Source organism: Metopolophium dirhodum, chromosome 3, assembly GCF_019925205.1.
Source record: "Metopolophium dirhodum isolate CAU chromosome 3, ASM1992520v1, whole genome shotgun sequence".
In the NCBI taxonomy this organism is placed as follows: domain Eukaryota; kingdom Metazoa; phylum Arthropoda; class Insecta; order Hemiptera; family Aphididae; genus Metopolophium; species Metopolophium dirhodum.
Genome location: NC_083562.1, coordinates 33,538,245 through 33,554,961, shown reverse-complemented (window position 1 = coordinate 33,554,961; position 16,717 = coordinate 33,538,245). Strand labels below are relative to the sequence as shown.

The 16,717-nt window shown below is 26.2% G+C and overlaps 3 protein-coding genes across 5 annotated transcripts; 2 read left to right on the top strand and 1 right to left on the bottom strand.

Annotated features, from left to right (window-relative positions):
* Positions 1-2,509: 2,509 nt before the first annotated feature.
* LOC132940477 (DET1 homolog) lies at positions 2,510-6,535 on the bottom strand. Its single transcript, XM_061008114.1, has 5 exons — positions 5,321-6,535; positions 5,110-5,259; positions 3,282-3,415; positions 3,010-3,216; positions 2,510-2,925 (listed from the first exon to the last, which is right to left on the bottom strand). Exons 1-5 carry the CDS (start codon positions 6,278-6,280, stop codon positions 2,730-2,732), a joined length of 1,647 nt encoding a protein of 548 aa, XP_060864097.1. The 5' UTR covers positions 6,281-6,535; the 3' UTR covers positions 2,510-2,729.
* Positions 6,536-6,931: 396 nt separating this feature from the next.
* On the top strand, positions 6,932-15,768 carry LOC132940476 (uncharacterized). Of its 3 annotated transcripts, none has more exons than XM_061008113.1 (13): positions 6,932-7,268; positions 7,409-7,462; positions 8,835-11,342; positions 11,414-11,592; positions 11,652-11,717; positions 11,788-12,007; positions 12,077-12,232; positions 12,309-12,461; positions 12,572-12,742; positions 12,807-12,966; positions 13,230-13,498; positions 13,581-13,717; positions 14,907-15,768. In XM_061008113.1, the coding sequence occupies exons 3-13, from the start codon at positions 8,847-8,849 to the stop codon at positions 15,064-15,066; spliced, it is 4,167 nt and encodes a 1,388-aa protein (XP_060864096.1). In that variant the 5' UTR covers positions 6,932-7,268; positions 7,409-7,462; positions 8,835-8,846; the 3' UTR covers positions 15,067-15,768. The 3 variants fall into 3 exon arrangements, with proteins under 3 accessions (XP_060864096.1, XP_060864094.1, XP_060864095.1); XM_061008111.1 differs by having other exon boundaries at positions 6,933-7,268; positions 12,807-12,972; positions 14,907-15,767; XM_061008112.1 differs by lacking the exons at positions 6,932-7,268; positions 7,409-7,462 and adding an exon at positions 8,526-8,653 and having other exon boundaries at positions 12,807-12,972; positions 14,907-15,767.
* LOC132940645 (serine--tRNA ligase, mitochondrial) lies at positions 7,616-8,650 on the top strand. The gene has a single exon (XM_061008358.1). The coding sequence runs from the start codon at positions 7,616-7,618 to the stop codon at positions 8,648-8,650; it is 1,035 nt and encodes a 344-aa protein (XP_060864341.1).
* Positions 15,769-16,717: the final 949 nt, after the last annotated feature.

The window sequence follows — 16,717 nt, the reverse complement described above, 5'->3', positions numbered from 1 at the left end:
ATCAAATATTTAAAGGAAGATATAATTTTAATTGAGGTAATGATTATATTGAGATATTATGTTCAACGTATTGGGAGATAACCGTATAAATCTATACCAAATTAATGTATATCAAATAAAATATGTATTACTTGTAATCAAATTAACATAATATTTCATATTTTATTGAACTATCTATTGTTTTTTTCATTATTCTAGTGTTCAATTCATTATATTATACATCTTCATTACTCTGTCCTGAGCTTTAAATGTTATCCATAATATAATTAGTATAGCATAACAATTATTTATATTACTTTTATTATAATAATATATAATATACAAATTATATCCATACGTTAAGTGACTTATATTTAAGACTTACAAAAATATTACTTAACTATGTTTAAGACAATTTTTTTTCATATTAATATTGGATAATAAGAAAATCATGACAATAAATTTGCAACTAATATTTTGTTTTCTTCATTTTTTTTATAATACTTGTGCTTTTATTTTTTTATTGTAAATTAAAAATAAATATCTGTTGGTTGAAAAACAATAACGCTTCAGACAATCACAGTTATTACTAATTTTTGATTATGATCCAGATTTTAATGATTGATTTGTAATGTGTGCTTTTTGTGAAATATTCTCTATTATACATTAATAAACTATCAAAAATCAGTTAATAATGTACGAGTGTAAAAAAACATTTTAAAATTTCAAACATAAAGTAAATAATTTAAATTAAAAAAGGTGGTCAAGACGTTGTATCAGCCTATAGCATACTTGTATAAATATTAAAATTTTATAGTTTAAACATTTTTTTTATAAAAATCTAAAATATCTCATGGTTATAAATAGCGTGACTTTATGGTGCTCTCTTTCAAAAATATAGGTAGAAAAACTTGTTGGAAACCTATTAAACCTTCTTGTATAAGTTATGAAACAAAAAACTTAATAGAATTTCTAAATGAAAAATAATTTACAAAATTTAAAAAAATTATCATAGCTATAAATAGCTCAAAAAGAGTCAAAATAGTTTGAAAATGTTACAATGTACAACCGATCTCCAAAGGCGTTCAATTGTTTGAGTGAGTGTTCCTGTGGTTCGGTCTAATTTATCCAAGGCTGGGCAAGTTAGATATTTTTTTTAACTCAGTTAAGTTAAGTTAGTATCCAATAACAAAAAGTTAAAATTTAATTTAATTATAGGTTAACTCAGTTATGTTAAAATTTAATACACACTTTTTATTAAGTTAAAAGAAAAGTTAATATTTTTATTCAACGTTAGCGTATTTAATTTTTTTTCAATCCAAAAATATAAACTATAGACTAGTGTTTATAATTATACTTAATACTTTGAACAGTATTTCCATATAAGTAGAATTGAAAAAACTTTTAATTTTAAACACCTCACAGTAAATATTTTTTGACATGAAAACAAAATAGACTGTAATAGTGAAATATAATAAAATTAAAAACAAAATAAATTAACATAACTTACTAACTAACCTACTTCTTGAAATTAAAAATGAATACGTTAATTTCAATAATTAAAAAAGAAATTTAGTAAGTTAATACTTAAGTTAATGAAGTTCCAAAAGTAACTAGTTAAGATAAAAAGTTTAAATTAAATCAACTTTATAACTTGAGCTTTGAATTTATGTCGAATGAGTAAGATGGAGAGAATACATGCGGGTACGACATACTCTTAATTTATATTAAAATTATTTATTTTGTTGATTTTTAGTGAGTAATAAAAAAATGTATGTTCAGTAAAAGTGAACTGTATTTATACCTAACATTTAAAAAAATATATTACCACTTAAACAACTTCAAATTTTCTTTGATTTTCTTTCTTTTATAGACTTGTTTTTTGCATTTCTTTCATAACGTTCTAAACAACTCTTTATTCTCCTATTACTTTTGTTAACATTCAAAAGATAATTTTAACCCTTTTTTTGATGGAAAATCTAAAGCAATAATACATTTATGTAGTGTATACACCAAAATTATATTACTTATTCATGACTAGTTTGAAACCTACTTGGGTGTTAGAAGTTTTTCAAAATCATCCACATTTAGGCATACCACGTACGGTATTTATTATGCGGACATTATAAATTAATTATATTAAAAACATTTATAATATTAAGTTATAATTCATTAATAATATTGACTGACTTAAATAAATTGTAAAAATAATTCATGATGAATCCTCCCCCAGTTTCACTTTTCACACTCTAGAACTTGCCCGTCTTGCTCTGTTATACTATGGTGCAAAATAAAAACTCGGTAACTTTACTACTAATGTTGGAATGATGTTACAATATCAATTAATTCAACATTAGAATTATAAACTTTTCAGTATTTGCAACGACAGGAAGAATCTGCTCTACCAAAACGACTACAGTTGATTCCATACATCTTGACTCAGTTTCACTATAGTTTTTGTAAATAAATAATACATTTATTAGGTGAAAAAATTTCAAGGGGGGGGTTTGAAATAATGATCTCACGTAAAATTTTTAAAAAATATTATAATTTGTAACATTATGTAAAAATATCTCAAATCATTTATTTAAGATTATAATTTATATTGTTAAATAACTGATAAAATTATTCAAAATACAAAGTCTACAGATTTTCCACTCTAGATATTTACTTTTGTGAGCTCTGCTTAGAAAATGTTGTATTATATGATCCAAACGACAATCAAAGTAGTCAACATTTTCAAATTACCATTACTCAGGCAAGTACACCTTCCGTATATGAAAATTAACAATATACTCTAAATTATCCCTCTGTACGCTAATAGCAAAAGGATCTGTAGGATGGAACGTAAATGCTACCAGTCTTCTGCGGTCTTGCGTTGGTCTATTCCTTGATACACTAGTATACAGATAAAAGCTTAGTGTTCCCGATTCCCTTGAATAGAACCTTTTTAACATATTATAAACAAATAAATATGAAGTTTAAATTATATAACTTATGAGAAAACAAGAGAAAATGATTTAACCTTACCTTATTGGATATTCACCAACTACTTTAGGTCTTTCCATTGGTGACACCCACTTTTCATCATAACTATAAAGGGAAGTATCCAAATATGGAGAGCAGGAAAATGATTGTGCTGCTATTGGTAATTGTCCCAATATTCGTTTGTTTGCTTCCATTGTGCCACCAAATCTAGCATTTAGCATTGTATTTTTAAATTTTTCATGGGAATCCCTAAAATGAAACATTTTTATAAAAAATACAAAGTAAACGTAATGCTGAATAATAAATTAATATACCTTGAATATATATTATTTGATGGTGAACATGGCATAAATCCATCTGGGTTAAGATAGGGATTACGAAAATTATCACAAAAATACTCATATCCACGTAATAAATCACTAGATGTATTTTCATAAACATTTAAAACCTAGACAGAATAATATAAAAAAAATCATCATTACTTGGGTAATTCAAGTAATTTTTAAGAGGATGTCAGCGCAATATTTATTTTCTCACTCTGGCCCACCCGCAAAATAGACAAAAAGCATGAACACAGAATCATTTTATATGTTTTTAAGTAATCTTAGAGTAAAATCACTAATTACAAAAAAGATAGAGAATAATATTTTGGAGTGAATGATATTGGTTTAATAATTTATTGTTATTTACTTTGTATTTGACTTTCAAAATAAACAAAAATATGTTGTACATTTAAATGATGTTTAAATTGTTTTGAGACAATATTTAGACAAATCAATATGACATAAAAAATATTATATTTATAAATATATTTTGTAATGGATGATATTACTCTAAGATTCCTTAAAAAATAGAAAAATGAATCTGCATAACTGCGTTTTGTCTATGTTGTGCGTGGGCCAGAGAGAGAATACAAATAGTGCGCTGACATCCTCTAAAAGGAAATTGTTATTGTAGTTAACAATAGTTATTATTTGATTTTTGATGTAATATGATTATTATAATATCATTATAAACTATAATGTATAATATGTAACTATATTTAAATGAAAATTTAACATCCTGATCCTTATGATGTTTGGTGAAATTTATAAACTATTGAATTACAGTTTTTAAGGTAAGAACTAAGAACTTCCAAAACTAAATGGCTGAAATTTATTTTACAGAACAAACTTAATATAATAGTAAGTAGGGCTCGGATGGCGATGAAATTGCATGTTTTTATTTTTTAATTCATCCAATTTAATGCTAACCTAGACACAATTTTATTCATAATCTATTCTTCTTTTATTATGTCAGTTAGATCCTAATCCAATAAGCCGTGATTAGTGCCGCCTTCTCATTTGTCAGTTTAAGGTCATTTTCGGTGAAAGTTGTCCAAATTTGGGGACATTGTGGAAGGTGTTTCATTGTTTGAATCTCACTGCTTTCGTAGTTAGATGATCTATTGAATTAAATGATATCATTTTTATTTTGCATATTATTGTATAATACTAATGAGTAATATTATATTGCTATAATTTTCTGGTTAAAACCAAGGAAGAAATGTGTGATGATCGATTAATATACAATCTTTAAATTAACTCCAAACACAAATTTAAAATACCTATTTCATCATAAGTAAGGGTAAAATTGAAAAGTGTGGCCTAAAAACAGTATAAGTAGCCTGATATGTTTACCGGTAAGAATTTTAAAGGCATTCCACCCCTATAATATATACTACAGTAGATATAATATTTTTAGATAAAATATTTTGAAAAATTAAATTAGTTAAAATTTTATACAACATAATTAAATTAGTATATTGTATCCATAGACCTATAGACTAATGAATAGTGCTTCCCACACTGTCCAGCTATTGGTTAATTTAGACGACATAACTGAGAGAGAAAAAACATGTTTTGGGCTTTATGCTAAAGCACACTGTAATAGTGCAACGACCCAAAAACCCCTTTTCTCTCTCTCGTCTGGTGATTTATCTTTCTGTGCGCTGTCCATTAGTTTATAGGTCAATGATTTTATCCCTAAATTAAATTCTCATGTTTTACACTTAAGTATACCATGTTTGAAATTAAAATCAAAACAATTATAACTTAAATCTTAATTGCCTGACACCTTATTTTTGTTAAATGATAAATTTACCGCAGCTGTTGTCATATTGTAAATCATAAAATATGATGCTTGTGTACTTGGTTCCTGAATTTTAGCAGTGACCACGTCTTCTGATGCATATCTGATGATCATATTGTCTACATCTAATAACTGCATTTTCCACATTCGTAATGACATAAACTACAAAACAATAATTATCAATGATTTTTATATTATTTTTGTTGCTTAATATTTAGCTCACTTGATCGTAATATTGATAAAATCTCCTAAGAGGGTATTGTGTTCTAGCGACTTCTGATTCACGTTTAGCTTTTTTAAACAAAAACACCATTAGCTTGTTTTTTAATCCATTGGTAAAAGATTCATTACGAGTTTTATAATCTTCTGCAATTATATCTGTGTGCACAGATGAAATAAACGCAAGATCATTTTCAAAACAAAATCGACCAATTTTTCTCAACAGATGGAAACGGTTTTGGATAAGGTTGTAAACATGAATTATTTGATGTTGAACAGATAAAATTGCAAGTACATCTTTTAACAGGTAAACACCTTGGTTATGAGATAATGATATTTTATCGGCCTTGAAGTGTAAGCGTTGACTAACAGCCCCTTTTTTTATATTAATTAAATGTATAGTATAATTTTCTAATGGCAATAATAGATTAGGAGTTACTGCTTCATTATTGGTGAAAACGTCATTGTATTCAAGCATTACGTTTCTAGGAATAGGTCCTACAGAACCCAAAACAGTATAGGAACTATTTTCTGTGAATAGACTGCATTCTCTATTTAATTGTTCTCCTTCCGCTGCTACTAATATCCGATATTTCAGTTTAAAAAGACTTTCAAATATTCTCTTTCGAGCAACATCACCATTGTTGTCTTGGCCAATACAATTTTCTTCATAGTTCTTTAGCAACTTAGCCGCCATTGAACATCCTAAATAAGCATACACCTCAATGTACAATTGGTCTTGAGAAAAAGCTATGAAGTGGCGACCATCAGGAGTGAATTTTCTTAGAAAACAAGGAGGTTTCTCAACGTTTATAATTGTACAATTGGGATTAATGACTTGGTAAGTAGATTTGATACAATTCATGCGTGTCTTAATGCCGTTTATTTCCCGATCGTACAAAGCATGAAGTATAGTATGACGAGTGACTTTTTTTTGTTTCATAATCTCGCTTTCTGGATTCATTTTAATTAATTTAGATGAACTGAGCTTAAGACGTAAATTTTGATTATGAATTTTAGTAGGTAAGTACACTTAATGAACAGTATTGAATACATTTTTTGCAATAATGATCCATAACAAATATTGTCAAAACTGTCAAAACAGTAATACAATTGGAAAAAAGTTGTACACTCGTACTTATAATTAATATTATAAAAAAAAAGATTAACACAAACTTTGAATTTTATATTAATGAATAACGGGTCAGTAAATTGTTAACTAATTAGTAATAAATAATTAATTGATAATATCATCAATATCAAATACTTTAAATGATAGTAATGTTTATGTTTGTGTGTTTGATATTATTATTTATTTATCTTACTAAACTATCCAGTAAAAATATAAAAGAAAACTTTATTACACAGTGTAGTACAACCACAGATATATAGAATTATTATTATTATTAATATTTTTCTACATATCTGTAAAACCACTACTAATTTCATATATCCTGTGGTACAACAACTATAAGCACAGTGTTAAACAGTGTTTGCTATAATATAAAGATAATATTATTATGTCTTTATAGTCTATAATCTTCCCCTATGAACAGGTATTTACCACGGAGTCCCACTAAAAATAAAAATGTTATTTAAGAAAAATATATTTTAGTTGAAGCTAGAAGCTAGATACCGTGGCTGAGGCTTATTTTTTGATTTTTCGTTGGGTTATCTAATATAAATATAATTTTTGTTTTCCGGTTGCACTGAAATCGTTAACCAACTACACGTGTGTTCATATTTGATAAGAAACCGGGGCGAGTAAATACGTAAAGAAATTAGAAAATAAGTAATAACAAATAATATATACAAAAACTAAAGTTGTAGTTTTATTATTCAATAATATTAATAATGATTATAATGTTATAGGTATTTACCTTAAAAGTTCAAAAGCGTTTGATAATAAATCTTTTATTTTTAAAGAACAATAATTTGCATTAACTCACATAGTAAGTGTAATCTTCTAATACATATTTAAAAATGTACTACTTAGTTATATACACATTGAAGTTTGAATACAATATACAATAATCCAGAGTTAGGTGTTATTTATGATTAACAATTAACATATTATGTATTTATTTTATAGGACAATTTAAGATATATTCATCATCGTTTGTGTGGATCATTTTATTGAATATAGGTGAGTAAAGTTCATAAAAAATCCGTAAACATTATGTCACGTTTGTCACAAAAAATGTGTTCAAAGAAAGTGGATCTTAATAAGCAATTCATAAAATGCTATTCTTCTTGGCAAAATAACTTATCAACCACGTTAAAAACCTTTAAGAAGACTATGCCTAGTTTGGAAGACAAGTTTAAAGATGTTTCTAAAAAAACTCACCCTCGTGTAGAACACATCCAAGGTGATTTTGAAGTAGTAAAATCTGTTGGTCAAAAACCAGTGTTTAAATTCAAACCATTACCATTAAGTATGTTAAATAAAGTCAAATATTGCCTTAAAACTGAAAATTTATCTAATTATTGTGGTGACCGCAGCTATTATTTCATTGGCCCATTAGCTAAAATCGAGCATGCCCTTGTCCAGTACACGTTAGCAAAATTAATAAAAAAAGGCTTCAAATTAGTTTCAGTTCCGGATATATTGCCAGATGAATTAATTGAAAGGTGTGGAATGGATACAGCTGGAGAAAGAAATCAAGTTTACACATTTGATAATAATTATTACGGCAAGAAATGGTGCTTATCTGGAACTTCTGAAATGGCTTTAGCTGGGTCTTTAATGAACAAAAATGTATCTAAAGATAAACTTCCCTTAAAATTGTGTTCAGTTAGTCGTTGCTATAGAGCTGAAGTATCCAGCATTGCTGAGGAAAAAGGAATTTTTAGGGTACATCAGTTTACTAAAGTTGAAATGTTTGGAGCATGTCTACCTGAAGAATCAGAAAACATGGCTCTTTATTTTCGAAATATTCAAGAAGACTTATTACAGCCATTTAATTTACATTACCGCGTATTAGATATGGCCAAACATGAGCTTGGGACACAAGCATATCGAAAATATGATATTGAGGCATGGATGCCAGGATGTAATAAATATGGGGAGATTTCAAGTTGTAGTGACTGTACGAATTATCAATCTGAACGACTGGGTATTCATTCCGACGGAATTATTTTACATACTGTAAATGGAACAGCATGTGCTGTTCCCAGGTTAATTATTGCTCTTGCTGAAACTCATCAAACAGTTGATGGATCACTAATATTACCTGAGAAACTTAATGATTATGTTATAGAGCAAAATTTGTTTAAAAGTGTATCTACTTTTCCTAAGTTTACTCCTGTACAAGCACATCGATATAAAATGTAAAATGTATGTTTATACATATAAACACTATGTTATAACCTTATAGTTACTATTGTATAAATATGTTAGTCATATATATTATATACTAAGTAATGTAAAGTACTATTTGTTATTTAAAAATATAAATTATAAATATATCTAATTTTTTTTTAATTTTTAGTAATTTAATCAATATTGAATTTTACAGTTATTACATAATATGGAAGAACTCACTATGCTACGATCAATGTTGGACATATTAAATAGTAAACATTCTAAAAAAAAAAAAGCCATTATAGAAGCACTGCCTATATTGTTAGATACCTATGATGTACGTGAAGAAATAGATGTTTATAATTTGATTGTGTCTAGTGCAAAAAACTTATGTTTTCAAGTTTTTGACCCTCAGTTGGAAAGTTTAGCATGGAAAGATTCAGATATTTCAATAGATGATTTTAACTCCTTATTAATTTATTTCATTAATATTATTAAAAAACAAAGTAGTGATGATATTATACAGCTATTCCAATTTAGTATAGAATTAACAAATGAAGTTGATTTCAAAAATTGTTCCAATGAAAGAATAAGGAATATTGGATTTTGCATGCAAAACATATTTATGCCTTGTAATGGTAATATGGATGATAATACACAACTTAATCACTTAAGAAATACATTAGTAAATATACTTAATGAACCATACTTAAATAAAAATAAGTTAGATGCTGTAATAATCTTATTAAACAATATTGTGTCAACTAATTATATACATATTTTATGGAAACATATTAAATCTATGATTGAAACTCATCCTAATCGTATAATAAATTTACTGTTCAACATGCAAACTTTATTCTTTGATTCTTCGTGTATTGATGTTATTTTAAATGATGACGATTTTTGGAATCTAACATGTAATTTATTGACCTGTGAAAATAATGTTATTAGAACTCATAATAATGTCATACTTAAATTATCATGTTCCCAATTATTAAACGAAAATGTCAATTACTTCCCATACTTATGTAAAGAACAGTTTGTGAAAGTGTGGAACGATTATATAGTTGTCATGGAAACTTTGGAAAATACTCAACAACATTTAACTTTACCAATTCTGAGTACTGCCAAAAAACTTGCATTAAGCAAAACTGATGATGATTATGGTGAATACAAGTTACCTTTGAAATGGATTACAGCTATGTATTGTAAAATGTCTAAGCACAGTTCCAAATATGTTGTCTTAGCAAGTATAGACATCATCACAAATATGCCAATAAAATCACTAAAAACAAATGAACAACTTTTAGTGTCATTTGTGGGTTCATTGAACAACATATTTTTGTACAAAATGTCTAGTGACATTTTTGTCAACCAACCTCAATTAGAAATTATATTGTCATTATGGTTTAGTAAACTTATGATGTCCGATGATGGTTGTGATGTGTTTGGCAAATTTTTATTATATTTGTCAACTATTAAGTGGTCAATTGTACCTTTAACATTTTTGACAAAATCATTAGCTGATATTTCACTAGATCGTCCTTTAGGATTCAATATTATTAATCACGTGCTCAAAATAAAGTCTATTGTTGAAAAAATGCCAAATTCATATTTGAAAACTGTTGTATTAACATTTATATTTACATTTGCTTGTAAATTTAGTTGTGAAATTAATACTGAATTTAGTTGTGATTTATTTGATTGCATAATTGTATACAAAAATGAAACACAATCTTGGGACTATATGATTAATTCAATCCAAAAAATAAATAATTTGAATTATTTAGATAAGCAATTATCACTCCGCATAAATGAAAAGCATACAATTTATTCAACATCTATTGGATTATTAGTTTTATCAAACACTTTTAGTAATTCTCCGATCAGCATAAAAAAGTTGGATGAAATTTGTTCTAAGACATTAGTTATGTCAGATCTATTAGAATTTTTAGAATGTTTATTGGAAGTTGAAGATCACTTTGGCAGTTATGACACTTGTGTAAGTCAAATATTGAGTAAACATATTTGGCCGCTCACAACACGTTGGGTTGACAAATGTTTTCAAATACTAGAAGAAAATCCTTGTGATAATCAATTTATTTGTCGCTTTCTAGACAAAGTTTTATCCTCAAACCGAATAGTCAATAATACAAACTCTATGAATATTTGGCTTAATAAGTGTTATTCTATTCTTACGAAAAACTCTGGAAATTATTCTATTTTAGCAATATATAGCTGGATTGGTAAATATGCAACAAAACATTCGCTTGAAGATACATTAAAAAACGATTGGCTATCTTTCACTAAAAGTTTCATTGATTCTGGATTTTTTTTTAATAAAAATCAAGATTTTTATCATTCAAAAAAACCTGGAATGCATCAAATTCCCCAATTGGATATAATTAATACATTTTTCCAGCATTCTACAGTACCCAAAGAACAAATGTTGGGCATTCTTGAATGGTTAATGAATAAAACTTTAGAACGTCATGATCTATATTGGAGTATATATTTTTCAACTGCTAAGTCATTTTTGTATAAATTTCCAATTCAAGAGCATTCACAGTTAATAATACAATTCATCGAAAACTGTTGGGAGTTTTTAGTTGATTGCCGGGTATCTTGTTTTCCTAATGCTACCAAAAGTTTTATTAAAATGGCATTTAACTACAATTTGTTATTAGAAGAAAAATATATGACATTTGTCAAAAATCAGGTAAACTTGTTAAGTTAAATATGTTAATCATATTATAATATCAGAGATAATTAAGATGTTTTATTTTACAGATTATCCAAAATCTTTTAACTGAAAAATACCGTTATAAATTTAGTGTTTGTTTCTCATTACTTCTTCTTCGATTTTTGGAAGAAGATCGATCCATTAACATTTTAGAATTGAATAATTTAATGCCTGAATTTTTTTCTAAATGCATATTATTCAGTATTGATCGATATGGTGCTATCAAGTATGTTTTTCAATAAATAATATCATTGAAACTTATTTTTAAATTCTTTATTTTTTTAGAATTGAATGGGACACACTTGAATATGTTCGAACATTGAATGATTTTCCATTAATCAAAGATATTTCGTAAGCTTTTAAACTAATTATTGCTCAATTATATAGATATTATAAATGGATCATACATTTTTTTCTTCAGAATCGAGTGTTTGCCTGATGATAAATATTTACGTTTTAATACAATTAAATGCTTGTACAAACTAAATTCCAATATTTTATGGAGAAATGTTTTAAATATAATTATAAAAACAGAGTCTTCATTAAGAGATAGAAAATTTTTTCATAATTCTAAGGCATACCGTCTAAAACAACGAGTAGTACAAGTTTTACTTATTGTTGCATGTGACAAACAACATGAGGTACTAATTATTAAAAAATATATACTTATAAATAATCGTTAATATCATTCTCTAACTGTATTTTTTTAGTCATTCGTATTTGATGAAAATATATATAAATGGTCAATAACAAGTTTAAAAGAAATTTCTCACATACATAGTGTTGCATATCAATTAATATGGTTATTGGTTTTAATATATAATAAATGTCAAAGTTTTTATGACTTTTGGAACGACTTCAAAAGTGTAATTATATACAAATTTTTTTTTTATAAGAAAAAATTGGAAAAAAACATGGTTAATATTTGAACTTTATTTATAGGCTCAGGAAAATCATAATTATTTGTGCAGCTTTATATCCATAGTATATCATTTGAACAAAATAAAGAATAACAAACAATTCAAAACTGAAGCTAAAAAGAATCTTTTGCCTTTATGCTTTTCAAATGGCTATAAAATACGGTTTTATGCTCAGGTAAATATTTTATAGAAACATTTATAATTTAAATATATACAATTATACAACTTACTCAATATTAAATATTTTTTATTAATATTAGCCTTACTATTATTTTGTTTTTTAAGGCAACAATTTTTAGATTATGTTCTAATAACCCTGCAGAAAATGAATGGTCATTATTGTGTGAAACCATGGGAAGTATAATAGATCAGAATGATCAAACTAAAAAGTATGACAATCCATTTCACGACTTTTTCTATCAAGAATTAGATATGATAAATTCTTTGTCTATAAAGGTAAATAAAATTTGTTTTTCTTTATTAAATAATTTAAATTGAATGCGGTTTTTTTTGTGTATAGAATGTATGTGTAGAGGTACCTAGATTACTAAATATTGTTTATGAAGAATGTTTCCCAATGAAATGGTTAAATGATTTCTCGGAGACTATGAATAATAATGATAAATATAATTTGTCACTCTGTGCAGTCTCATCTTTTATTGAAAAAAATACTGCCCCAGGTCTGTGTAAGTTACATATTTATATACTATTTTACATGTGCAGTTTTTTGCAATGAAAAATTCAATGGTTCAATTAATTAACTATCAATTGATGTTGACATGTATATTTAATTTTGTTCTTTTTGATTTTATAAGAATCACATTAAAGGTTCAGCTATTTTCAAAAAGACTGTTGGCTTTTGACATTTTAACTATTAAATAATTTTTGTTCTTCTGTTTCAAAATATATATTTAATATTTATATTATATTTGTTATTTTTTAGTATCATCAAATGAAATTATTGTCATAGACAATGCCCAAAATGCTCAAAGGAAGTATATTCCATCTCAACCTTTAGATGAGCACAAAACTAAATCAATGTTAATAGTTGTCGCATCTTTGATAGATAAAGTTACAAATTTAGGTGGCTTAGCAAGAACATGCCAAGTATTTGGAGCCTCCACTTTAGTTGTTGATAATTTATCATGTGTTGAAAAAAAAGAATTTACTGCATTAAGTATGACTGCAGAAAAACATCAATCTATTATTGAGGTATTTTTATAAAAATTTCCAATATTATAAATATTACTATAACTATACTAATATTAAAAAAATTATACTTATACTACTTTAGGTTAGACTTAAAAACTTAAAATCATATTTACAAAAAAAGAAAATTGAAGGGTATCAAATTGTGGCAGCGGAACAAACAGTAGATAGTGTTAATTTGCATGAAATCAACTTGCCATTTAAATGTGTTCTACTTCTGGGGTAAATATACTTACTTCAAAATAATGTGTATCTCAAAAAATTGTTTAATTAAATTACTGACTGTAAGATATAGATTTTATGTAACTTACTTTAACAGTATAGCTATAAACAATAGTAGTACAATAATGAAAAATTCAAACTTCAGTATGCTGGGAATTAAAAATTCAGCTTTATATCAAAATTACATTTCAATAAAATACAATGTGATCTATATATAAGTAGTTAAGTTTATTAAATTAAAAATTATTTAATGCCCATTGGAATCACTGAACTCTATACAGTACCTATATATAGAGTTCAGTAATTGGAATAGTAATTAGTAATTACTAATTACTATTTTTTTGTTAAGCAATAGCAAGTTTTAATTTATATAATATTTAAAAAAAATTTTGAACACCATAATAGATCTAAATTTTTTCAAATTATATTAAATATTAAGTATAAATCCATACTAAAAAATAAATAGAGTATTTCCTGATTTCAGGACTGAACACTTTTTTTAAATTTATGTATCAATTAAGTAGTGATAATAAGTATAATGTATGATTTGTATGAGAGTGAAACAATTACGGTTTTATAAAAATTGGATAGAAGTTAGCTTTCATCACTTACTTATTTATTGTATTAAAAAACCAGAACTAAATAAAACCTTTTTTGGTATTTTTAAAAAAAATTAAAACAAAAAAGTAATCCTCAAAAACACTAATAATATTGTTTTAGTTTTCTTATCTTAACACATACGCTGCAACTGTCGGCTATAGACAACGCGTAGAATCTAAATGGTCTATCTTTCGGTTTTAGCTGGTTTTAGCATCAGGTCTATTGAATTGAAAGTACTGTGAAATGGTGATGCACTACTGTAATAATTATGTTTGTACACATGCAGAAAATTCTTGTTATTTCAGTTAATCCAATCCTCTTTTTAAATAAATATTTTTTTTGTTAATTTTTTTTATTTTAAATATTAATAATATTCAATGTTGGTTGAGCTCCTAGCGCAGTTATTTTTTTGATGCAGCGAATGTGTTAATTAAAATTTAAAATATATTTTAATATTTTTTACTGATCAAATTATAATTTTTTGAAACGTAGTTAAATAATTTTATTTATATAACTTTAGTCATTTTTTTTTTATATAAACTTATAATTCTTAGAAAATACTATAAATATTTTTTAATTTTTATTCCAGAAATGAAACCTCTGGTATTCCGCACGATTTGTTAAGCACCATGGACATATGTGTAGAAATAAAACAATTAGGTATCGTCAGATCATTAAATGTGCATGTGGCTGGTTCATTATTTATTTGGGAATACACTAAGCAACATTGTCTACAATTTTCTAATTGATATAATTATTTCATCCAAGATTTGATAATTCAACAAATAATTAATAAATACATTTCATTTTAGATTAGAAGGTATTTTATGTATTTAGTATTAACTAACAATTTATTGTATAACTTTTTTTTGTTCTGTTATTATATTTAGTTTCAATAAATAAAGAAAAAAAAACTACAACAATAATGTTTTTTTATAAAATAATTTTCAGATTTTGTTGATTTTTAAACAACGGTTTATCTAAAAATGTGTTACAATTATTTGCTTATTAGTTATTAACTATCAGTGTTCACAAATAAGCTTAATTTTATAATATATTATAATTTCAAATTTTTCAAGTATTTGTAATATATTAATATGTAATAAGTCATATGACGTATTTATATAAATATTATTTATGTTACATTGCTATACATTTACAAGCATGTATTACATATTATTCAATTGTACAATTGCATTACCATAATATCACTATAATATTAGTTATTGAAATTATATTTTTGCATATAATTTAATTTGCAATAACAATTTACCTGTGTTTTTAGTTTGATATGTATAACTAATGTTCTATAGTCATACGAATAAAAAAAAAAAAAAATGTTCTACAAAACTACATTTTAAGAATCAAAAACAAACAATTGGGGAACTCAATCAAGCTGCTGCATAGAAGATTTTTATTATAATTTATAACTAACACACTACATAGTCATTAGAGGAGATCACCGTAATGGAAGTGTTCAGTTGAAATTTGTTAATAAATAGTTAGAAAAATAATTCTGAGCAGCAGTGGCATACCCAGGTAGGAGGTTATGTCGTGTCCCCAACCCAATTGTCCCATAAATCCCCTTATTTGTTTCTTTGGGTCTATACCACAATTCATTTAAATATATTATTATCAGGTTTCGGATTTTATAGCATTTCCATATTACTAAGTAGTAAGTAATAAGTAATACCTAGACTACCTTTATAGTCGCAAAAATACTGTAAATTAGAGGTGCTCAAACGATGAATTTGAGATTGAAAGTGTTTATTTGTTGATAAATGATTGCCATTAAATTCCATTGGTTGCAGATTATAATAGTAATAGTAGAAATTAGTACCTACCTATTTTTTTTATTTTTTATTGGTTAATCGGGCACATCATGTACGAGCATGCATCAAATCGGATTTTCGCACATCGCCCAGCCAGGTGGCTGAGTTGCACTTATAACCGCTCACCGAAGGCTATAATCTCGATGCTGTATCTCGATCGCCGTGTAGCCAGGTGAGCCACACCGACACTGCTATTGATACCTACAATTTGCAATAATGAACAAATTACAAAATGTCAAAAGATACAAGATAGGTACCAATGTATATAGTACCTTATTTAGTATACCTACCTAGTTAAATAAATTAAAACAATAAATATAAATTAAACAAATAAGCATAGATAGTTTTTTGAATTTTTTTTAAAGTTTGGTTTGTTCGTTTGTAACGTCACGTTATCGCTATCACATATTCATTATTATAACATTAATTATAAATATACATATTAAACTTTTTGGTTTGGCCCATGGACCTTATAAGCTATGGTTTGGCCGAAAAGTGAATAAATCGAAATGGGAAGGCCATGGATTTTGGTCGAAAAAGTTCTCGCCTTTTTTCTGTGGTTAACCAG